The following is a 21,463-nucleotide window of genomic DNA, read 5'->3' on the forward strand; positions in this document are numbered from 1 at the left end:
CTTCCCATATTTATCCACTACCAACAAACCCAGTGCCAGGTTCTTAACTCTTGATGCAGTAGTAACCTGGGTATCCTAGCTAGGCACATGGCCTATGTAAGTTTCCCTGGAAATAAGACCTCAACGAAGAACCCATATGCCAGCCAACCAGCCGGGCCAACCGCCATTGCTGCTCCTACAGATCTTGCACCCAACATGAATACGTAGTGTGGCAAGTACTATCAAGTTCAAGGTAAGAAGAGAATGTTTCCCAATTTATCCCTTAATACGTGTTTTTTCCCTATATTATTGACCACGTCCTGACCATTTGTAGATTGAAAACGACTATTGTCAGGTAATAGTAATGGCAAACGCAATCAAAATAGATAACTTTTATTTCCTCAATCCGGATATCAACAAGAACTGCATCAACTTATGGCTGGACTACAATTACTGTATGTTTAGTCTCCTAGGAAACAGCATCCCTTAGCTTAGTCTTGAACTTCTAGGGGGATGGGCTTGAGAATAGTTTTTACCTAGTGCCTTTAACTACCACATCATTAACTCCTCCAACGCCTACAAGCACGTGCGACAATTGACGCCCCCGGGACCAACGCAAAGTGACATCCCCTACGCCCGTGCTGGGTATGCACTGCAGGAGGATGGTAAGGCTTTTAATCTTCTGGTCAAATAACGTATCTCAGGTCTAACTCTTCATAGGGGTATACTGCGTTATATGATCTAAATCCTGCGTGGAACGGGGACTGTAGTGGCCTTTGGCCAGGGTACGCATATTGTGTGAAGGTCGATCCGTAATAGTCGTGTTCTCTACTTTTGCTTACTTCTTCGTTCTCAGCTACCTAATCAAGACAACACCCCAGTCAAAAGTTACAAACAGCTGAATTGCTAAAGGACAGACAAAGCTCCCGAATAATAATAACATCAGGCTCAATGAAACGCCCACTCCGGTGTTGGAGCCCTCAGAGTGATGCATTTCGCGCTGACTAAGTTCACGCCAACCCCACACTGGGTTTCAACTCGCCCTCAACATGTTACTTGTTACGTCTCCCCATGTTTGAGTATTGGCGGGACAACCCCCGTATCATGCCGAATAGGCTCCCTCTAGAGCTTTGGACGCAGATTGCTGGCTACCTCGAAAAGGATCTTGACTCCTTCCCGAAATATGCCCGAATATGCCGTCTCGCGCAATCAGCGTTCGAGCCACGGATCTACAGCACAGTTCGTGTACGAAGCGAGGATTTTGAAATGCGGAAGGGCATCATGACCTTGACTCAATTCAATACTTTACCTCTGGCACGGCAACTTCGCGACGCGCGCTCATTCGCTGGCTCAATTATACGATTGTCATACCTTACGAGCTCGAGGACTATCGCGCGGTAAAGCTTGACAACGAGACCTACAGTGAAGAAAATCCAATCCGGGAGGCGAATGACCTGGCTTTTAGAGCGAGCATAGTATCTCTATTCCAGACACTGAGCCCCTGGGGCGAAGAAACTCGCGGGATTACCTTGACCATTAACGTCATTGGCCGCCAACAGGGGCTGGAACCAGGAACCAAAGAAGGTGAAAACCTGATGCAATTGGAATCTGTTCCCAACGGGGAGCAGTGGGTTGTTTTCCCGTACCGGGCTCGTTTCCCAGAAGATGACGCTTCAATGCTGCCCCGGATATCTTGCGTTGAAGAGCTCATATACGACGAGTATTTCAACTTCTGGCCTGGTGCTGCATTGCAAGTTGCGGCGCACTGCGACTTTCTGAATCACCTGCGCTTGTTCATTGAAGAACTGGTGAGGCCGGATCACCTCACGTACTTACAAAGTTGCTATTAAGGTACTTATGGTCTGTCTAGGAAGAAGAAGAAGAAAACCTCCCCGACTGGCAACTCTCTCGCAACAAGCTCCACCATGAGAAATTCCACCGATTGTTCATATCCCTCGGTTTGGCTGCACGCTGAATGCCTAGAATGGGTTTGGTGATAGATGGGCGCTTTTGCATTTTGATTTCCTGATAATCAGTAGATACCTGCTGTTTAGCAACCTATAGAATACTTGTGACCTTATCATAGCACGGAGTAACTTCTCAACTTCGCGCTAAAACTGCTTCAGAAACAACCCAATGGGCTGCTCGTAAAGTAGTCTAGTCAGTTATGGTGACAGATGACTGACTGACCGACCCCTACGGTAACTACCCAACCCAGCCATTGCAAGCCCTCGTACTCCCTCCTGCCCTGTGTGTTATAGGGAAGGAGTAACCGTCTCCCAGGTTTCATCTTCAACGCCTACAACTCGACCGACAGTTTTCGAATGCAAATCGGGAAATCCTGTCTCGAGAACAAGCCTACTTGAAAAAAAGGCCTGGCCGCGCGCTGATGCGCGGGCTAACAGTAGACTGGCAGCTATTGACTTGTGACGAAAATGGGGATGGGTATGGCAGATCAGAGGCAGGTCCCGCTCGGCTGTTAATACAGGAACATCACGGGACACTGGGTACCTGACGGTACTGGGGGTTCCTTGGTTGATATGAAGCGGAAGCGGATTAAACGAATAGATGTGATGTGATTTCTAGCCATTGGGGTACTATCTAGTTCATAATAACAATTTTGTTACGTCCATTCTGCCTTTGGAACCCCCATCGCACAGCTTAGTCACCCGGCACACGGCAATCTGATAGTATTCAGGACAACGAAACCAACATCGAAAGCACATCTCGCAACTTAATACCCTACCTCAACCCTCCCATACGACACGCCCTCGATCTGCAGCTCGAAAACCAACGAGTCCGCTTTGGGCGTCATCACGAAATCGAAGTGGAAATGGCGGAACTCCTGTCCCATGGAGTTCTTCACAATATGGAAGTACTCGCAAGGGGCGGTACTGAAGTTGCCCTCGAGAGTGGCGATTATAAAACCATCTTGACTCGGTCAGCAGGCGAGAGAAATAGAGAGAAGGTAGAGGAAAGGTTTAATTCACCGTCATCTTGGGCATTGTTTGCAGTACATCTTCCATCTAGACAAGCATCTTCAGTGGCACCACCATCCTCTCTCAAGAGATCGCAATCGCAAGACCAGAGGGGAATTTGGAAGACTAGGTCGTGGTCTAATGAAACATCGCGAGACATGTGCGCCTTGATTGGGACGTTTTCCAGGATTTTGTCACCCTTGTTCTTTATCAGCTGTTTCTTTCCTCTTCAGCCAGACATATGCAGATTGTTGTACATACCTTGCCAATAATCACACGCTTTGCCTCATCGATGTACCAGCGCTGGATGAGGTCGTCAAAGTAGGCTGTCTTCATATTACCATCTGCCTTTGCGTCGAATTCGATGGTGTCCTTGAGCCCGTAATTGTGCGGAGCAACTATGGGCTCGCTTGGATGTGCTTCGAGTCCGTGATAGAGTCCACCCCTGCTGGGATTAGTTTTACATGATACGCCAAGGATTCGCAGAGAGCGCACCGTACGACGGCCGTCCATCTGAGAATATAGGTTAGTCACTGTAGCCATTATAAGCCCCAAGGATAACAAGCTTACGCATCTGGTGGTTGGATCAATCTCAAATTGGGGAATCTCTTTTCGAGCTCGTGGAGGAGATACTTGGAAGATCCAAGTCCACCCACAAGGATTAGGGCCTGTAGAAGTCAGTAACGCTCCTCTGCACGCAGCACGCTATAACTCGCCTTGGAAGACAGCCCCAAAGTAGCTTGCTGGTCCATCTGCTTGAGAACAACGTCCTCTATGTTCTCCACCACAGGGTCGAAGATCCCTTCAATGTTCACTCTGTACGGGATTAGAATATTGGGGAAATTCCGTAGCAGTCGGGAACATACTTGCGCATCACAGGTGCCCGACAATCCCCAAATAGAGCCCCGAGGAACCGCTCCGCTCCTTCAGTAGACGCGTCGCAAGGCCCGTAGCTACCGTTGTCTCTCTTGGCCATATGGACGTGCTCGGAATCCGGGAAATCGTGCTCGTAGTCCCCGGTGTATTTGGGTTTTACCTCATTCTGCCAGTACGATCTGATAGCGTTTTTGAATTTACAGGGAAGTCCTTGCCAGGCTTCAGGGCCACACATTTTTCTCATATGGTCTTCGAAGCCCGTAACCAGCATCGTTGATCCGCATATGCGACCTGGGGATCAGTCAGTGATAAACCAGGTAATACATCCTGGTGAACGTACTATCAGGCTTCGTCACCTCGGTCAATTTGAGAGGCTCGAGCTCGTCAATTCGATACGAGATGAGATCCTATATGGTCAGTTAGTGTTGACCATCTCCAGTCGCAATGAGACTTACCACCGTTGCGCCTCCAGCATTACACACAGTGACCACCTCACCTTTCTGGAAGGGTCAGCATAGACATCAAAGGGAGAACCATAGAGCAGAACAGACTGCAAGCCCGTGTTCTTTGACCTCCCGCAAAACATTAGCAATTGCAGCCTCAGGCTCAAAAACAAACAAAACGTTCTCTTCAGTAAGTCCCAATTCAATAACAGCGGCCAAAATCTTATTGCGTGTTCCCTCGGTCCACGCCACAGGGACCGTGAAGACGGCCTTTACCTCGTACTCTTCGTAGATGGATTTATCTTCCCAGTCCGGAACGGATGTGGTGAGGACGCGGTCTAGGTAGGACTCGACCTCGTCGATAAGTCCCCTCCCGTACTTGCATAATAGCTGCTTCGATTCAAGGGACGGACCGTATGTTGCCGGATGCTCCGAGTCAAGGAGAGCCTTTAGGCCGCGGAGGACTTCTTTGTTGCATGGGTTGACCAAGTAGCCCCACTCGTTGTCTTGGTCTGCGTGGAGTGACAAGGTCGAGGGGACCTTGGGGAAGTGCCGATCTGGGAAGGAAGGCAAAGAAAAAAGGTAAGTCGATGAGCTCTTTTTTTTTTCAAATAGGGAAGGTGCGATTTGTGGCCTGGGGGCGCTAGAGGCTGTTCACTCACTTTGATACTTGGGGTCATCATTCGGCCAGCTTGTCTTGACCGTGATCTGATCATCCAGTGCCTGAAGGGCCCAGGCCACACTAGATCGTACATGTTAGTTTATGCGTCAAGCTACTAGATAGCTGTAAGAAGCTTTCATACCCGGTATAGGTGTTGCCAAAGTCGATCGCGACGATGACTGCAGGTTTTTCTGTCATGGTGACGGCCAAGAACTTTGCTGAAAAGTTGACGACTGCTGTAATTTCCAATGTGCGAAATTTCCAATTTATGAAGAGAAGCGAAAGACCATGACGTGATGATCAGGGTTACGGAGAAGAAGTTCCTCAAACCCAAGTGTATCCCGCGGAATCGTGTTGTACCACTGGGAGAATCGACAGAGCGTAAGGCGCGACAGCTTGAGCTACTAGCAAAGTTTATTCGCAGTGATAGAACTGACGATAAGGGACGATTTTGGTTCATGGAGACGTTCCTCGGGCGAGGCGACGTTCTTAGGGATATGGTGAGCAGCCCTTCGCGCCTTCCCCAACAGTACCCATCATATGCTTGCCCGACCGGCTTGATGGTTTGTAGTAGGACTTGATGCTATCGCCTCTTTGCTCTACAGTGTCTCCTACCAAACTCAGAGCGTCATATCAGAGGAGCAGGTGCGGTCCTCACGGCGCTCTATTATGCAGACCAGCAATGATATAGCGATGAAAGGATGCCGGGCGAAGAGATTTAAAGCATCAGAATGAACTACCCGACTCTAAGAGATTGGGCGAGGGCTGAAAACGTCCGCTTTTTATCCTTCGAGTGTGCTTTGAAGTCCAAGATCATTAGAGAAAGTTCACCAGCTTCAAGCCTTAGTTGGCTGCAATGTTCTAGACATTTGTGAGACACGTGTACGATCCAGTAATAGACTTTGACTACACACCTTTGTCAAGGTTCGTACTGCGTGGCATTGTCGTAAGCAAAGTTTCGGAAATAGAATCGGCAAAGTCAAAACAGTGCGAGGAGACGTGTTCCAAATGCGTGACGGGCAGAAACTTGCATAATATATATACCCTGTGCTCCCTTCAATGACATAGGGGCAAGCAAGTGCTTGGTTCCATTAATGAGAAAACTCTGGCTGTTATCCGTCATTCCCGCTCCGGGCTTGGGTGTCGGGTTGTATATCCTGGTGCATAAAGGTATTAGGAAAGCCTGGTTCTTTTTCTGGAAGATAACAAGATGATGTTATACCGTAGCTGGTATCCTGCTCATTTGTAACTATAGTTCCCGATATCCTATACTTGTTCTCCGATAGACACAGCGCAACAACCGTGGCCTCCGTGGATTCCAGAGGCCATGGGCTGTCCGCCGCGCATCAGGGGTATGATTAGAGTGTTCTCCTCGCCGAGAGTTTGTATCCCGCATATCCTTTGCCTCCGGGTGGCGCATTACGAACTCCTCCGTCCCTATAGGCTCAATCAAATACCTCCTGGCCAGATAACACCCAGCATTCCTATGTGCGTTCTACAGAGGTGGCGGGCGGGTGCTGTCATCGTGCATCAGCATACTCAACAGCTTCGCAGCGTTACTCTCCGTAGCGTGATACAGCTGTAAACCACCGGATTGCCTGAGCGGCTGGAATACCGAGTCAAGGAACGATCTATCCGTAAGGTTGACAACAAGAAGCCTGACGATATCCAACCGCAGCGACGACAAGTCATTCGGCAGCAAGCCCTGGCAAGCCTGCCTCCCGCTACTCACCATTGCAAGGAACAGTTCATGATCCATGCTCTTGCTCTGGGTTTGCTCTTCGCCAACGACGACAATGGCCTTCTGAGTGGCATAGGCGGGATATACATAGATATATATATATCTATGTTGATGTATATATATGATTGAATCCTGATTCAAATTGTGACAAGATTGTCAGGGAAAGACATGCCGACTATGATCAATCCTACACCATCCCACTTACGAGCTATTAGAGACGTGTAGGTCCTAGGAACCCAGATCTTGGCAACCTGATCTCGGGTTGCTGGGCGAAGGAAAAGCCAGCTACGATGAATTGCGAAGCCTGGTATAGGAAGCGATTGACATGACCGCCTTCCCGATTATGATCTTTTGGCTGCATTTAATACTAATCGGGAAGGCGGTCATGTCAATCAGCCGCTAATTGCCACCGTGGACAATTGCTCCACTATGAAACCCAACTAGGTTAACCGGAGTACTTAGATTCTAACACAGAATCGGCTCAATGTAAGCCCTTGTGGCGTAGTGGTAGCGCGTCTCACTCGTAATGAGAAGGTCCATAGTTCAATCCTGTGCGAGGGCATTACTTTTTTTTCTTCTTTTTTTTCTTAATTTTGTTTTTAATTCTCTACCGCCTCGAATTTACCGCCCATATTTTGCCGCTGTCGCATCCACAGCTTCAAGCTGAGACACAGACACAAGTCTTTCCGATTCTCTCAAAACTCTCATTTCATGCCAATTCCTTCTCAAACCGGATCGCGCAATTCCAATCGATCTGACTACCCCAGATACTCCCGGTCGGACCGCCCTCTCCCTCCCCAATCCCCCACGGAACAACCCCCGACGGTCCCAGCCTCCGCTGTCCGTCCGCCTCGATCGATCCGATCACCATGCGCACGCACGATGAGTTCATGCGCGATCTCGCGAGCAGCAGCACGACCCCGCAATTCGACACCAATGCCATGCCCTCAAACCCAGAACCCACGGACGAAGCGGACCTCCGCCGGAAAAAGACCCGCACCGTCCACCCGTCGCAGTCCATCTGCCGCGACTGGATGATCGTCTCGGGCAACTGCCACTACGCACGCGACGCGGCCTCCTTCACAACCTACACGCCCGCACCACCGCACACCCTCATCAAATCCAACATCTTCAGCCCGCACGACGAAACCCTCGTCGCGGGCGTGGGAACTGTCCATCTCTCCATCCCGCGCGGGCGCCACGATCCTACAACACACACGCTCGTCCTCGAGGGCGTGCTACATATCCCCGGGGCGCTGTGTAATGGGTTCAATCCGCTGCTTGTCGGGAGTAGCATGAGCTGCCATGCGGAGTATTGGGAGGGGGCGGACCGGATGGGACGGCCGATGTGGTTTGGGTTGCCGTTTGCGGGGATGGGGAGGTTGGTTTTGGAAGGGGGACAGGTCGGCGAGTCGGATTTGATCGAGGGGAGGGAGTATACGTTGAGTTTGTATGTTAGTCCGGAGGAGAGGAGGGTTATTATGGGGGTGTAGATGTTATCCTTGGGTTGAAACTATGGGTTCGGAATGGGTGATGTGTACTATGCTGTATGATACGATGGGTCTGGTCTGGTTGGCATATTATGGAGTTAGGGCGATTTGGTGGTGTATAATACTACAAAAGTTGAATTTAGCCTGGTGAGATCAATCTCATTACCACATGGCGTTGCGAATGGGGCTCGCCGGCACTTGCTACTGTCAGTCCAGTTCTATACTAATGCTAAGCGACTGGGCCCAGAACATTGGTTAGCAATGACTGCGACAGTGAAACTCTTCGCAGGAGGCCGAAAGCCTGGAAGCTCTCGACAATGGTACTGGCTTATTTAGTTATTTACTAAGAACCCCGGCGATTCCCTGTCCGACACGGCGATGAAACTGATCCTGCGTGAAGCCTCCAATCCCAGCGCTGGCCAAGCCTCCTCCCCTCTAAGACTCTTTCTTAGTGCCCTAACTAACGTTGGGGGAAAGATTGCTGCTACTCCAGACAAGGCATTCATCGACGCTTCTCCGCTCTTCACTCCACATTGGCACATCTTGTCTGTCACATTGTCGCATGTCATGTCCCTGGATTCTTGGAGGCAGCGTTGAAACTCGACGACAAGCACATTGCACCACAATTGAACACCAGCCCCAACTCGCAGTTCGTATTACCCATAAGCACCAACAAAGTTCAGCCCCTGCATCGTGGCGTCCAGCCATACCCGTTTAGCGACGGAGAGGCGGCGAGGCGCTCAGGCACGAGGGCCCAAGTCCAGGCTTGTCTCCCACACATGGAAGAATCGAGATTGAACCATGCCATGACTGCCCAGTCAGTGTCCATGCATGCAGGCCAGGCCCTGAAACCCCAATTCCGGCAGGATGCTCTCCTCCTCCGCTTCTCGCTCCGCATCTACCATCCTGGCTAGATGATGCTACTAGTCCGCTTGGAGTCCTGCCCTCATTTCGTCACTCGTGTTTGAATTTTGCCGGGGGTGGCCTGCCTCAGCTGCTGCCTCTTTTATCCTCCGTGTGTCTTCACTTTTTACCCTATATATCCGGTGTCTCGTCTCCCTTGCCCGTCCCGCCCCTCCTGTTCCCTTTCAGCCCTGCTCTCCATCGATTTAGACTCGTCTGGTCTGGTCTGGTGGTAGATTGCGATCGCCATGGCCAAACCCACGCACGTCTTCGAGACGACAATAACCAGCGATGCGGACAAGCGCGTCTTTGGCGTCAGCAATGCAGCCCTACACATCGCCACGCTGCAGGCGAAGCCGCGGCTTCTCACCAAGAGTATGCTAAAGGTACAACCTACCCGACCTCACCCTCAACCTCACCCTCTATGCCTACCTAGCCTTGTACTAGGTAGGTATTTCTTCGGCGGGGCGCAAATCTAATGCTATCGTGACAGCTCTACTGGTGCATCGCCGTCGCCATGCTCAACTCGTGTATCAACGGCTACGACGGCTCCCTCATGGGGTCCATCAACAGCTACAGGCAGTACCGCGAGTACTTTGGTTTTGATCTGGAGGAGGGAACGCCCACGACGGGGATCGTCTACGCCATATACACGATTGGAAATATCGTCGGCTCGTTCTTTGCGGGGCCGTTTACTGATTTTCGAGGTATGCCCCTTCTCCCCCCCCAGCACCTCCACCCCACATTCCCGCTCACAGATCGCGTCTAGGCCGCCGCATGGGCATGGCAATCGGCGCCCTCTGGATCATCATCGGAACCCTCGTGCAAGCAACATGCCACAACCTCGGCGGGTTCATGGCTGGCCGATTCCTGCTGGGTTTCGGCGTCGCGACCTGTGCGACCGCCGGGCCGGCGTACGTCTCCGAGATGGCGCACCCGGCGTACCGCGGGGTGATGACGGGGTTGTACAATGTGATGTGGTTCGGTGGGGGCATCCCGGGCACGTTTATCCCCTGGCGCACGAGCATGATTGAGGGGACGCAATCGTGGCGCATTCCCGTGTGGCTCCAGATGGTTTTTTCGGGGTTGGTGTTGCTGTTGTGTTTTACTATTCCGGAGGTAGGTATCACTCCTTTCTATCCTATTGCGATAGCTTGATTAGTTCGAGGTGGAGCTAGATGCTAACGAGAGGTGATGTGTAGAGTCCCCGCTGGCTCATCTCCTGCGACAGACACGCAGAAGCAATCCGCGTGTTGGCCGAGTACCACGGCGAAGGCGACCGGAACTCGCCCCTCGTACAGCTCGAGTACCGCGAGATGCTCGAGGATATATCGAATGTCGGCGCCGACAAGCGCTGGTGGGACTATCGCGAGCTCTTCAACAGTCGCGAGACGCGGTATCGGTCTATGCTTGTCCTTTTCATGGGTGGGTAGCTCTCCGCACTCTTTTCCCATATCCCCTCGCTATACCTTTCTCCCGCCATAATACTAATAAATGACATGTCCAGCCTTCTTCGGCCAATGGTCCGGCAACGGCCCGGTCTCCTACTACTACCCGCAAATGCTTTCCGGCGCCGGAATCTCCTCGAACAACACCCAACTCCTGCTCCAGGGCGTGCAAAACATCGTGCAATTCATCGGCGCCATTTTTGGTGCCCTGATAACCGACCGGGTCGGGCGGCGCCCACAACTCCTCACCTCGACGTCGATCATCGTCTTCCTCTTCGTCATCATCACGGCGCTCAACGCGACGAATGTCACCGTGGATGAAGCAGGCGGCGGCGGCGTTGTTGCCAAGAGCGGCGTCACGGCGCGCGCGCAGATTGCGATGATTTTCATCTTTGGGTTTGTGTATTCGGCCGGGTGGACGCCGAATCAGGCCATGTACCCTGTCGAGTGTTTGCGGTATGAGAGTCGCGCAAAGGGGATGGCGATGAATAATGTATGCCTGACACGATCAAACCCTCCTCTCCTCTTTTCCCTCCTCTCTCCTTACTAACCAGTGCTTGTCTCTGTGCCGTTTAGTTCTTCATCAACATCGCCTCCTTCTACAACACCTTTGTCACCGGAATCGCCTTCACGCGCGTGGGCTGGAAGTACTACTTCCTCTTCATCTTCTGGTGCACGTTCGAGGTCGCCGTCATCTACTTCCTCTTTGTGGAAACGAGCAAGCGCACCCTCGAGGAGTTGACCGTCATCTTCCAGCAGAAGCGGCCCGTCCAGGCCAGTCTGGATAAGGAGGAGATTTTCATCTCGGGGGACGATATTGTGGAGATTAGGAGTTGGTAGCCTAGCGGAGGGAGCACTGGGGAGGATGGTAGGGCCTGCGCTCTTTTGGGATTTTCCTTTTGTGACTTTGGATAGATATAGGGCTGCGGGGATTTGGTGGAATATTGGCCGTTGGGGATAAAAGATTTTCTCTCGTTTGTTATATCTATAATGGCACGCAATTCGGAAGGTGGTAGAATCCCTCCCTGGCTGAGCGTGGAGCTCTATACAGTATACCTTGTACCCTGCCCACTGCAGGGGCCCCGGTCTCCTTGATTTGGATGTTCTGATGGATATGCTGGGTATCGGTAGAGGATGGATGCCTCTATACAATTCCGTAAAGCTGCCAACTCTGACATGAGACGTATTAGGAAATAAAAAAAACAGGGGCTATCTCGCCCCAGCCATCGCTATCACCAGCAAGAATCTAGTTTATTGTCACGGCATCCAATCTATCCGCACTAGTAAAAGGGACATGGAGGCCGTCCCGATCCATTTCTACCCAACCCGTCACCCTTTCCCCCGATACTTCCAGAGCTCGGGACCGACACCAACCAGATGCCTTGACGCCAATCTCATCTGCGCCGAGCAACCTATCATCCTCCTGGGTTTGATTGAGCGTGCCTACTAGACAGCCCCGCTTGGTACTCGAGAGAGCAACCCGCCTCAGCCTCTGCCCAACGGCGCCATATTGAGCGTATCACAGAGATACATGAGCTAAGCCATCGCCAGTGAGCCCTTGTATCTGCGCGATTATCCCTGTCTACCCGCGGGGCCGATCAATAACATGTTCATGGGTGGTGCCGAGGCGAGTATCTTCAATTCTGGTTCAGTCCTCGCGGATGCGGTGGTGACGATCCAATTCAATTCAACCGGACTGATGATCGACCGTTCGAGCGTCCTGGATCGAAAGGAATACAAGGGAGGCGCCTCGGACGGACTTGGGGTTGAGCAAGATGCAGACGGCGTGTTCTCATGGTGTGTGTGTTGAGTGCGCGGTGCAATATCAAGACAGCGTTGTCTGCATCAGAGCTTGGGACTTTGTCACGGTATAAGACTCATATAGGTACCTGCTTCTGCGGCACCGTCGCGAGGTAGCCCTACCTACATCGAGTCCACCCGCAAAGCACCGGCCAGTGCAGCCTCGACATCCCGCAGCCGAAACCCTGGCGACCTCCCGAGGATCACCATATTCTTTGCAAGAGCTGGATAGGTAAGTATCTTCCAGAACGGGCAGAGGATGTACTTACCCTGCAGGAACCGATCTAGATCCAGCGACATGGATACACCCACCCCGTCCCCTCTATGCTCGGCACCAAGAACCCCCCGCTCCTCCAAAAACCCCACAACATCATTCGAATCCAACCACACCCCATCTAACCCGGCCATCTCAAGTAGCCTCCCCCGATCCACAGACCCAACATCCTCCCCTAGCAAACTCGCCACCGTGCTGAGGACCCGTCTCGGAAGCCTCATCTTCTCATTCCACACTCGTTTCCCACCCTCAACCCGCGGATAGTGCGTCCCCGCGCCTCCAATACAGTAGAATGGCAAAGCGGGTATATCAAGCCGCTCATTCGTGCCAGACCGCACGAGACATAGAAGGTACTTGCCCATTTTCTCGCGGTACTTGACGCAGGGGACGAGGCGGAAGACACGGTAGAATTCGCGGGGGTCGGTGCGTGCGTCGCTGAAGAGGCGGTAGGTGTATTCTAGGCAGTAGCGTTGGAGCGTGCGGAGGAGGGAGGGCTCGTTGGGGCTGTATGTGTAGTTGGTGTTTCCGGGGAGTGGGCGTTCAACTCTGTGAGAAGGGGTCTTTCTGCGAAAGGGCTGCATGGGTCCTCGGTCGTCGGCGACGGCGGCATCTTGGAGACAATTGACCATGTATCCAAACGGAGCTGCATCTCCAGAACTCACATTTGCGGAGAAAACCACAGGAAGAATAAACTCCCTGCTCGCACCCTCATCCCCTCTCTCACCTGTGCCCGTCGTCGTCGTCGCCGCCGCGCCCGTGGCCCGCTTCAAATGCGTCACCGTCTCTCGAAGCCGATCGAACAACTGCGGATGCGTAACATGCAGATCCGACTCGATGGCCATGTCAAAAAACTCGGACAATGAATCCGACACACGCCCTATCGTCCCCTCGAGCTCGGCGACGCGGTGCTCCATATGCCGCTGCCGCAGCTCCTTCTTGTGGCGGTATGTGCGCTGCGCGTAGCGGATTTGGGCGCGGCGGTCCTGAGTTATTTCTAAGCGACAACTACGAGGAACTAGCTATGGGGAAGCGTACCATCCGAGTCGTATCCCCCGCCGGCGCCATCCGTGGCCGACCGCGTTTCTTTCCGCCATCGCTCGTCTCTCGCCCTGACTGGAGGGTCTTTGTGGCGCGGTCCTGGTTCGTCGGGAGGAAGCAGCGGGCGGATAATGTTTGCGAGAGATTGTCGGTCATACTGAGTGGCAGAAGATTCAGATAAGACTACAAGTACGGATGGAATTGACGATGATGAGGGGGTTGGTAATATAGCAGAGGAGATCCTCGGCTCCGGCGATGATATTCTCATCATCCGGTGGGCCTCGGAGGGGCGATTCCACCAATCAGCGTAGAGCGTCGAGGAGAGCTTGAGAACTATGATGAGTGATATTCAATCGCATCCACATTTATTCTCCCAGTCCCCATGTCTACTCTCGTCCGCTCGACGAAAGTAACGCGAGGCCGAGAACCAAGTATCGCGGACAGTAACAGGATCAAATGCGTTCTCCGGATCCTCCACCTGCGCTTTGGGGAGATTCGAAAGTTTATACCATTCCTTGCTGTACGAGTCAAAGTCCCCCCGGATGAGGTTTTTCGCGACGCCGAGGACGGGCCCGATGTCTGCGCCGCGGGTTAGGGCGTTCCCGAGGGCGATCACGAGGCTGAAGTTGAAGTTGGAGGGTTGGGGAGTCGTCCGCGGACTTTTTGGTGTCGCTGGGTGGTCGGTTGGTTCTTGCTGTTGAATGGCAGGATGCCAGGGCTGCCAGGCGTGGGACGATCTAAGTTGGATGTTTCATCGGGGTATGAGAATGCAGGCTGTTCGTTGATATAGCCAGGGCTTGTTGAGGAGGTCCGTATGATGGATGAGGCATCCTCCTGCTACGGTGACTTCGTCTCTACTTGTACATTGTCTTCGCCATCAGCGATATATGTCGGTCTAGGCATACACATTCCATCTTCTGTCCCAGAGCTCAAGGATGCCAAGTCCGAGTGTACGCTTTGCGATGGCGTCTGTCTATATCTATCTCGATGACAACAGGCCACCCAGGACCATGAAAAGCATACATCGTCCCTCCAAGCGCAGGGACCTGAACCCTGAAAACCGGACGGAGCGCATCTTCTGCGAGAGACTTTGTTTATTGGTTGGAGTTGCAAGCCTCGCGCCATCCGATTGTGGTTCGATCCGCCGCCGGACCCCTGGTCGCTCGGAAGGCTGCGGCTGAGCCCCATCTTGTACCTAGAAGTGGTAACTGAGCGTCGATCTTCTCGCAAGGAGATCCGCCATGACCCTAGAATCGTTCCTGCGGATGCTGGCTCTTTAATAATCGTCAGCCCAGGCAACAGCCATCGAATACGCGCCCACCAGTCGCCGCAGAGACTCTACGCCAAAACGCAGAGTCAGCACTCGGCTTCGATCATTGCGCAGGCACCTGCATAACCCTATTGAAAGTGTCACATGATATAAGCATTGAACGCTGGGTCATCGTCGTGACTAATTATAGCGTGGAATTGCAGCCTGGCAAAAATCATCCACTAAATACCGACCCAGCTAGACGAGAGGACTCTCGCAAATCGCAAAACCACCGCTCCTTCCAGATTCATCTTTTTTACAATGGTCAATCGCGGTCCCTCGGGCGCTTGCGTCACCTGCAAAAAGCGCCGCGTCAAATGCGATGAAGCACGACCGCATTGTGGGCCGTGTCAGCGCCTCGCGCTACACTGTGGAGGGTACAAGACCAAATTCGCGAATCTGAAATTCAGAGACGAGACGAAGAAAGTCTGCGCTAGGGTCGCTAAGCGCCAGGGGAGTGCGGACACAGACCGGAGCCAGGATCATGATCACAACAAGGGTCATGGTCTCGTCCTGCAGCGACCGCTATCACAGCCCGATACGGCAGTGCCTTTCTACATCCAGCTCTACGTCAGCCCCGGCCGCGAGATCGAATCGGCGCGCGGGTTCTTCGAGATGCTCATCCCAATCTACAACTCGCAGGCGCAGGACTCGGCGCTCACCCTAGCCGTGTCCGCCGTCGCGTCGGGGATCCAGTCTCTCTGGCGGCATGACAGCTTCCAATCATTATCATCGCCCGCGGAGAGGTATCATACTCGAGCAGTAAAGTCGCTCCGCAGAGCCCTGCAGGACCGCAACGAATGGGGTCAACCGGCGACGATGCTCGCCGTCCTGACGCTGCAGTGGTACGAGAATATCGCTGCTGTCTATGGGCTAAGATCGGCGACGCGGATCCATCACAATGGTGCCGTGTCTTTGCTCCCGTTTGTCGCTTCCAATTATGCGCATGTGGATGACAAGGCCAGCACGTACGTCCGAAGATTCATCCTCCACGCCGAGGTCTCCTCCGCCCTACGCCAGGAACGACCGGTCCAAGGTATCGTCTACTCCTGGATCGCGGGCAAGCACTCGATAGCTGCGCCGGACAACCCCAGCGCCGCACTCGACGCCATCGGCGCGTCGGTGGCCGAGCTGCAGGCCCGGTACAAGCAGCTGTCCCGGCCCCAGTCCCAAACATTATCTGCCGCGCAGGACGCGAGAGACTGGATCGCCGAGGCAAAGCACATCGACGGCCAGCTTGTGGCCTGGGCCGAGAATGTGCCGGATCATTGGCGCCCCGTGAAGCTGTTCAGCGGGTCAGACATGGACCCCTCAATCCCGACGTACCAGGCCGTCTGCGAGATCTACCCATCCTGCCAGATCGGCGCGATTTGGAACTTGTACCGCGTGCAACGCCTCTTACTCGCTAGAATCATCATCACCTCGCTGGGCATCATCTCAGAATCCACCTCGACGTTCCTGGGACTCACAATGGAGGATGACGTATGGGGATGGGGATGGGTAGCAGAAGAGTTCGCTGGACATTTACACACACTGCAAACGCTCGTCGATGAAATCTGCCACTGTGTACCTTTTTACCTGGGAAATCGAACCCGGACCTTGGGTATTAGCGACTTTGCCGACGAGACGATCATCCTTCCTAGCTGCCAACCACAACCGGCACACGTACCAGCGCAAGCCGAGGACACGAGTCCACATTCGACGCCTGGCCAGTCCCCTTCTTATGCATCGAGAGACCAGCAGCATAAGCGCTCACTCATCGCCCAGGGCCCCTGGCACCTAATGAGTCCGCTGAGCCGATTACTCACGCTCTTCTCAAAGGACCATGGTCCGCTCCCGGTGTCGCTTCTTAGACCGGGGCAGCATGAGTGGATAAGGGGGCAGTTTTTGCGTGTTTTGGTTTTGTTGAGGATTCTGCCGGGTGGGATTGGAGAGGTAAATGATATCAGCGTTGAGGATTTGGCACAGGCGGTTCGGAAGGGGGCAATTTTTATGAGTGGCCCATAACTACAGATATGCTGTATTAGTAATTTAATTAGCTATGGACTACTTGGGGTTAGATTTTTCCTGCTCACCTTACTATATTAGGGCACTGCCAAGCATGCTACCTGCGCGTGCTATCAACCAATCATTGTCGAGACATGGCTTATCTTTGGGCAACTTCAAACACACGACGAGATCATCACATCCATTCAGAATCATCAGCAGCAGCAGCCTTGCCCATGGATTGCGTTGTTATCGTCTTCAAGGGATCTTTGAAGAAAGTGATCGTCATCAGCATCCAGCGACATCCACAATCGCAGTCCAAGTGGAGGTCGACCCTGGCAACTGCACTGATAACAACTCTAACCAGCTCGCTGGCACTGATAAGACGAAACCAGCCAATTAACAAACCCCTTTTGCGTCGATATTGCAATCAAGGGACAGTGTGCTCCGTGCAGATCTGCGCTGCGTCTTCCCCAGGCTCCCCAGTGGATTGTCGAGTCTGCACAGTATACCGCGGGACTGGACGCGCTGGAGACAGCGACTCCGAACGATTCGAGTCCGTGAGATCGAGGGATTCGGGGCTCACACCAGGAAGGATACATCTGTTGTTTTATTTTGCACTGAGCTCTACCCCTATAGATTGTCAGTCTCAATCCTTATCAAGTGTATCGAGCAAAGCCATACCAAAACGCCTCGCAGCGGCAGACGAGCTTAATCCTCCTCCCAAGGGAAAAGGCGTCCAGTCACCTCAGGAGGCGCCAGCCATCCTCGCACAAGGCATCATCTGCATCACTTGGCCAGCCTATCGTCCCAAAAGAAAAGCTTCTCGTCGACAAGCTTTGCCTCGACGCAGAGTGCAGCAAAAAAGCGGCTACAGCGCGAGCAGGCCCTAGAAAAGCAGGCGCAGATCGTCGGCTCTCAACGAATGGAGAATCTCCAGCTCATATCAGCGATGATCGTCGTTCAATGGCTCCAGTATCATTCCAACGTTGAGTGAAGACGTCGATGTCGAACCCGATCGAGAGGTTCAATTTTGGAGCCCTGGGTTCTGGTGGCTGTCACGCTTATCAGCCCCATTAGTCTTGGGATTGCTTTCTCCGCGGACGCGCGATAAGCACCACCTTGCAACAGCACCCTTTGGGCAGTCCGACGCCGGCCAGGAATTGGCTTCCGATGCATCTGCTGCTGCGATTCGTTCCTTTGGTACTGGTTAGCTTGGCCATGGTGCGATGCTCGCCGAGTTTATATTGACGATCCAGATAAGGGAGCCCTGTCCTCCGATTGGCTGGGAAACCCTATACAGCGACTGGAGGAGGGTTATAAGACTGGTGAGACTTCTCCGGGGGATGGCAGTTATAGCTCGAAGGCATCATCAATCACATCTCCGAGGAAATCAGCACAATGCTCACCTCCATCGACGCCTACACCCCCGCGGAGGTGACCGAGTTTGTCGCCCGCGCGGGCCTCATCAAGGGCAACATGCGCCTCGACAAGGTCTTCTTCAGCTCCGTCTCTGCTGGATGTCTCTTGGCGCTGGCCTGTGGGACGGTCCTCAGCACAAACAGCAGTCCGTGGTTCCAGGAGAACGCCCCCGGGTTGATCCGCACGATCAGTGCGTTGGTCTTTCCTTATGGGTTGGCCTTGATTATCCTTACTGGGGCTGATCTGTGCACTGGGTCGTTTATGGTTTGTCCTCAATGTGTTCTAGTTGATTGTTGAGTGGAGGAAGCTAACTGGTGCGCCTATTCTGTAGTTTACTACCGTCGCCGCCCTCCAGCGCCAGCTCCCCTGGTACCGCATGCTCCTACATTGGTTCGTCACCTTCTGGGGCAACCTTGCGGGCTCCCTCTTCGTCGTCGCCATCATTTTCGGCTGTACGTACTACTCCACCTCCCCTTCCACACTCGACACCCACATCACACCTACCACGGACAACCACTGACATATCCATCCCCCTCTAGACGGCGAAGTCTTCAGCGCCGACCCCTTCCGCTCCGCCGTAATCAGCTTCGCGACCAAGAAACAAGTCACGCCGGACTTTCACAACATCTTCCTCCGCGGCATCGGCTGCAACTGGCTGGTGTGTCTGGCGTGCTTCCTCGCACTGCAGGGCCGCGACATGGCGTCCAAGATTATTGGCATTTGGTTACCGATCTATGCGTTCGTCTCCCTCGGTTTCGACCACGTCGTTGCGAATATGACCTTCGTCCCCATGGCGATTTGGCTTGAGGCGCCTGGGATTTCGGTGGGGCTTTATATCTGGAAGGGGATTATTCCGACGCTGCTGGGGAATATTGTGGGGGGTGGGTTGTTTGTTGGTGAGTTCGATATCTACCTGGTTTAGTTGTGTGTCTGTGTGGAATCTTGCTAATGAGTGATATGATTTAGGCACATACTACTGGTACATGTACCTGTTGAAGAACGACCCCGTTACACTGACTGGTCTGCGGAAGAAGACCGAGGACAGCACCGAGGGGACCATCACGCCTCGCCAGGATGACATTGAAGCTTCGGCTGCGGGCGTGCTGCCGAATAGCTCGTCTGCCAAGCTTGCTTGAACATGATACCCAATATACAACTAGACTAGAGAGATAACATACGCTCATACTATAATCATAATACCCATTTCCACCTCTTCATATCGCACGCACATTCAACGGTTAATCAACACCCCGCCAACCCCGTAATCCCCCCGGCAGCGTACCACTTACAGCTCCCGCGCACTGTATCCCCATCCGTATCCACAAAATCCATATCCCTAAACTCAATCCCCGAGCACGGATTCACCGAACTACAGCTGATACTCGCCGTGTTGGAACTCGACCCTAGAGCCCCGGTATAATTCTCAAAGAGCACGTCGGAAATCTGCATCTTGCTCGTGCCTTTAAAGGACCCGTTGTTCCCGTTATCCTGCGTGATAAGCATTCCGCGCGAGGACCCGGTCACGTCGAAGTTGGAGAATGTGATGTTCCGCACAGAGCCCCAGCCGCCGCCACGAGGCTGGTAGTCGGATTCGTAGTTGTCTTGTGGGACGAGGACGCCCATCCAGGTTTTTATATATGTGCCGAAGCGGGTGTTCAAGGTCTGCCAGCGAATGAGGTTAGCACAGCATATCGTCGTTCTCTCTCTCTATATGTCTGCCCACGACGGCCGCAGACAGTCTCTCTGGATAGGCAAAGAAGGGAAAGAAAAGGAAAGGAGAAAGCCATACCCTCACATCCTCAATAACCACATCCTCCACACTCGAATCCTCCAGATACTGTCCCAGACTCCCGATCGCAAGCCCGTTCCCGCCATTACACGTCACATTCGAGATATGGACCCCGTACGAACGCGGCTTTATCGCGATGCAGTCGTCGCCGCCGGTGTATGTGAAGCCGTCCAGGCGGATGTTTCGGGCGTCCATTGTGTCTGCTCGAACCAAGATCCAGCATTAGTACTATGTGAGGAATACCAAGTAAGTAATGAGGGAGAGCTCACCAAACCCATCCGTATTCTGGGCCCAATTCGCACCCGCGGGCGCGGCGGTGTCGTTAACCGTCACACGGATATCGCGGAATGTCATGTCAGTCCCGTTCATGATGTTTATCGACCAGAGCTGGGGCTGGTCGATGGCGAAGTTGGAGACCTGGACGTCGGACACGTTCCAGAATACGAATGGCTGTCCATCCCAAAAGCAGGCGTATTAGCATTCAACCATTAAGCTATTGGGTTTGAATCCAGAGAATTATAAGTGGATCATATCAGAGGTCGCTCGCTTACCATCGGCCTCCCGACTTTCGTAACACCTTTCTCGTCTTCGTACCAAACGTCGCCATTTCCGTTTATACTTCCTGTCCCGTGTCCATTGATCGTGATCCCGCTACCCGAGAGGACGAAGCCGGCCGCGTGGTTCTGGAACTCGATTGGGTACGAGTTCTCGCGCCAGTAGGTGAGGGTGTCCGAGAACTACATTGTCTTCGTCAGCTACTGTGCCCCGTCTCCGTCTCTGTCTCCTCTCTAGCGCTAGGTAAAAAGGAAAAGAAAAGAAAGAGAAACCGGATACTAGATGGGGGATACGAACCAACCACGTCCCCTTCCACTCAATCGTCACTTCGCGCACATGCGGATTCAGCCGCTCAGCAATCCAGTACGTCTCGCCCTCTGGAAAGACGATTCGGCCTCCGTTATTGCATTTCTGGAACGCGCGGAGAATGTTGGGGACGTCGTTCTTCTGGCCACCGCGCGGCTTCACGACACAGGTCTTGCGGGTGGCCCTTGGTGAGACATCGACAGCTGCGGCGGCTGTAGACCCTGTTAGGGCTAGGACCAGCGGGAGGACTTTTGAGAGGAAGTGCATGGCGAATGATAATATGTACGATAACAGCCGAGTTGATGTGCCGACTATCCTGTTCGCCGGGCGCTCAGTGTCCTTAAATACATCGATGTCTCGGATGAAAGGAGAGGTAAAATCCTCACTCGTTCTGGAGTCTCTCCCAGCGCAACGCGAAGCCTTACCCTACAGCCAAGACGAAATCTGCGTGTGGATACGACGTGT

General features: G+C 53.1%; 8 protein-coding genes and 1 non-coding gene across 9 annotated transcripts; 6 read left to right on the plus strand and 3 right to left on the minus strand.

The window, feature by feature from the left end:
* Positions 1 to 1,162: 1,162 nt before the first annotated feature.
* BJX68DRAFT_268780 (uncharacterized protein) lies at positions 1,163 to 1,954 on the plus strand (the record flags this gene model as incomplete). The annotated part of the gene is made up of 3 exons (XM_071046175.1): positions 1,163 to 1,193; positions 1,255 to 1,787; positions 1,850 to 1,954. 3 exons carry the CDS (start codon positions 1,163 to 1,165, stop codon positions 1,952 to 1,954), a joined length of 669 nt encoding a protein of 222 aa, XP_070897129.1.
* A 759-nt stretch (positions 1,955 to 2,713) lies between these two features.
* BJX68DRAFT_268781 (Hsp70 family protein) lies at positions 2,714 to 5,135 on the minus strand (the record flags this gene model as incomplete). Its single annotated transcript, XM_071046176.1, has 12 exons — positions 2,714 to 2,910; positions 2,970 to 3,156; positions 3,219 to 3,402; positions 3,453 to 3,470; positions 3,528 to 3,625; positions 3,662 to 3,773; positions 3,824 to 4,124; positions 4,174 to 4,240; positions 4,289 to 4,333; positions 4,385 to 4,833; positions 4,939 to 5,018; positions 5,080 to 5,135. 12 exons carry the CDS (start codon positions 5,133 to 5,135, stop codon positions 2,714 to 2,716), a joined length of 1,794 nt encoding a protein of 597 aa, XP_070897130.1.
* Positions 5,136 to 7,168: 2,033 nt separating this feature from the next.
* Positions 7,169 to 7,240, plus strand: BJX68DRAFT_t117. Its single transcript has one exon. It is a non-coding gene; the product is annotated as a tRNA-Thr (tRNA).
* A 307-nt stretch (positions 7,241 to 7,547) lies between these two features.
* On the plus strand, positions 7,548 to 8,171 carry BJX68DRAFT_268782 (uncharacterized protein; the record flags this gene model as incomplete). Its single annotated transcript, XM_071046177.1, has 1 exon — positions 7,548 to 8,171. The coding sequence occupies one exon, from the start codon at positions 7,548 to 7,550 to the stop codon at positions 8,169 to 8,171; it is 624 nt and encodes a 207-aa protein (XP_070897131.1).
* Positions 8,172 to 8,980: 809 nt separating this feature from the next.
* BJX68DRAFT_277144 (putative MFS lactose permease) lies at positions 8,981 to 11,532 on the plus strand. Its single transcript, XM_071048270.1, has 6 exons — positions 8,981 to 9,457; positions 9,565 to 9,778; positions 9,841 to 10,190; positions 10,274 to 10,496; positions 10,579 to 11,012; positions 11,096 to 11,532. The coding sequence occupies exons 1-6, from the start codon at positions 9,320 to 9,322 to the stop codon at positions 11,357 to 11,359; spliced, it is 1,623 nt and encodes a 540-aa protein (XP_070897132.1). The 5' UTR covers positions 8,981 to 9,319; the 3' UTR covers positions 11,360 to 11,532.
* Positions 11,533 to 12,336: 804 nt separating this feature from the next.
* Positions 12,337 to 14,347, minus strand: BJX68DRAFT_277150 (bZIP transcription factor). The gene is made up of 3 exons (XM_071048271.1): positions 13,629 to 14,347; positions 12,589 to 13,576; positions 12,337 to 12,543 (listed from the first exon to the last, which is right to left on the minus strand). The coding sequence occupies exons 1-3, from the start codon at positions 13,785 to 13,787 to the stop codon at positions 12,443 to 12,445; spliced, it is 1,248 nt and encodes a 415-aa protein (XP_070897133.1). The 5' UTR covers positions 13,788 to 14,347; the 3' UTR covers positions 12,337 to 12,442.
* A 526-nt stretch (positions 14,348 to 14,873) lies between these two features.
* Positions 14,874 to 17,013, plus strand: BJX68DRAFT_127925 (Zn(II)2Cys6 transcription factor domain-containing protein). Its single transcript, XM_071036237.1, has one exon. The coding sequence runs from the start codon at positions 15,202 to 15,204 to the stop codon at positions 16,945 to 16,947; it is 1,746 nt and encodes a 581-aa protein (XP_070897134.1). The 5' UTR covers positions 14,874 to 15,201; the 3' UTR covers positions 16,948 to 17,013.
* A 1,214-nt stretch (positions 17,014 to 18,227) lies between these two features.
* Positions 18,228 to 19,563, plus strand: BJX68DRAFT_241223 (formate/nitrite transporter family protein). Its single transcript, XM_071040800.1, has 4 exons — positions 18,228 to 18,612; positions 18,680 to 18,800; positions 18,888 to 19,244; positions 19,315 to 19,563. The coding sequence occupies exons 1-4, from the start codon at positions 18,328 to 18,330 to the stop codon at positions 19,482 to 19,484; spliced, it is 933 nt and encodes a 310-aa protein (XP_070897135.1). The 5' UTR covers positions 18,228 to 18,327; the 3' UTR covers positions 19,485 to 19,563.
* A 27-nt stretch (positions 19,564 to 19,590) lies between these two features.
* Positions 19,591 to 21,265, minus strand: BJX68DRAFT_268787 (putative extracellular exo-polygalacturonase; the record flags this gene model as incomplete). Its single annotated transcript, XM_071046178.1, has 5 exons — positions 19,591 to 20,010; positions 20,138 to 20,337; positions 20,407 to 20,587; positions 20,689 to 20,874; positions 20,990 to 21,265. The coding sequence occupies 5 exons, from the start codon at positions 21,263 to 21,265 to the stop codon at positions 19,591 to 19,593; spliced, it is 1,263 nt and encodes a 420-aa protein (XP_070897136.1).
* Positions 21,266 to 21,463: the final 198 nt, after the last annotated feature.

The sequence above is a fragment of the Aspergillus pseudodeflectus genome (genome assembly GCF_044049435.1).
Source record: "Aspergillus pseudodeflectus strain CBS 756.74 chromosome Unknown BJX68scaffold_33, whole genome shotgun sequence".
Taxonomy (NCBI): domain Eukaryota; kingdom Fungi; phylum Ascomycota; class Eurotiomycetes; order Eurotiales; family Aspergillaceae; genus Aspergillus; species Aspergillus pseudodeflectus.

Coding starts and splice junctions, on each gene's coding strand:
- BJX68DRAFT_241223 (XM_071040800.1), top strand. CDS start 18,328: ATGCTCACCTCCATCGACGCCTACACCCCCGCGGAGGTGACCGAGTTT. Junction 18,613..18,679: donor TGTGCACTGGGTCGTTTATG/GTTTGTCCTCAA, acceptor CCTATTCTGTAG/TTTACTACCGTCGCCGCCCT. Junction 18,801..18,887: donor CGTCGCCATCATTTTCGGCT/GTACGTACTACT, acceptor ATCCCCCTCTAG/ACGGCGAAGTCTTCAGCGCC.
- BJX68DRAFT_127925 (XM_071036237.1), top strand. CDS start 15,202: ATGGTCAATCGCGGTCCCTCGGGCGCTTGCGTCACCTGCAAAAAGCGC.
- BJX68DRAFT_277150 (XM_071048271.1), bottom strand. CDS start 13,787: ATGACCGACAATCTCTCGCAAACATTATCCGCCCGCTGCTTCCTCCCG. Junction 13,577..13,628: donor CGGGGGATACGACTCGGATG/GTACGCTTCCCC, acceptor GAAATAACTCAG/GACCGCCGCGCCCAAATCCG. Junction 12,544..12,588: donor TCTAGATCGGTTCCTGCAGG/GTAAGTACATCC, acceptor TTACCTATCCAG/CTCTTGCAAAGAATATGGTG.
- BJX68DRAFT_277144 (XM_071048270.1), top strand. CDS start 9,320: ATGGCCAAACCCACGCACGTCTTCGAGACGACAATAACCAGCGATGCG. Junction 9,458..9,564: donor TCACCAAGAGTATGCTAAAG/GTACAACCTACC, acceptor CTATCGTGACAG/CTCTACTGGTGCATCGCCGT. Junction 9,779..9,840: donor GCCGTTTACTGATTTTCGAG/GTATGCCCCTTC, acceptor GATCGCGTCTAG/GCCGCCGCATGGGCATGGCA.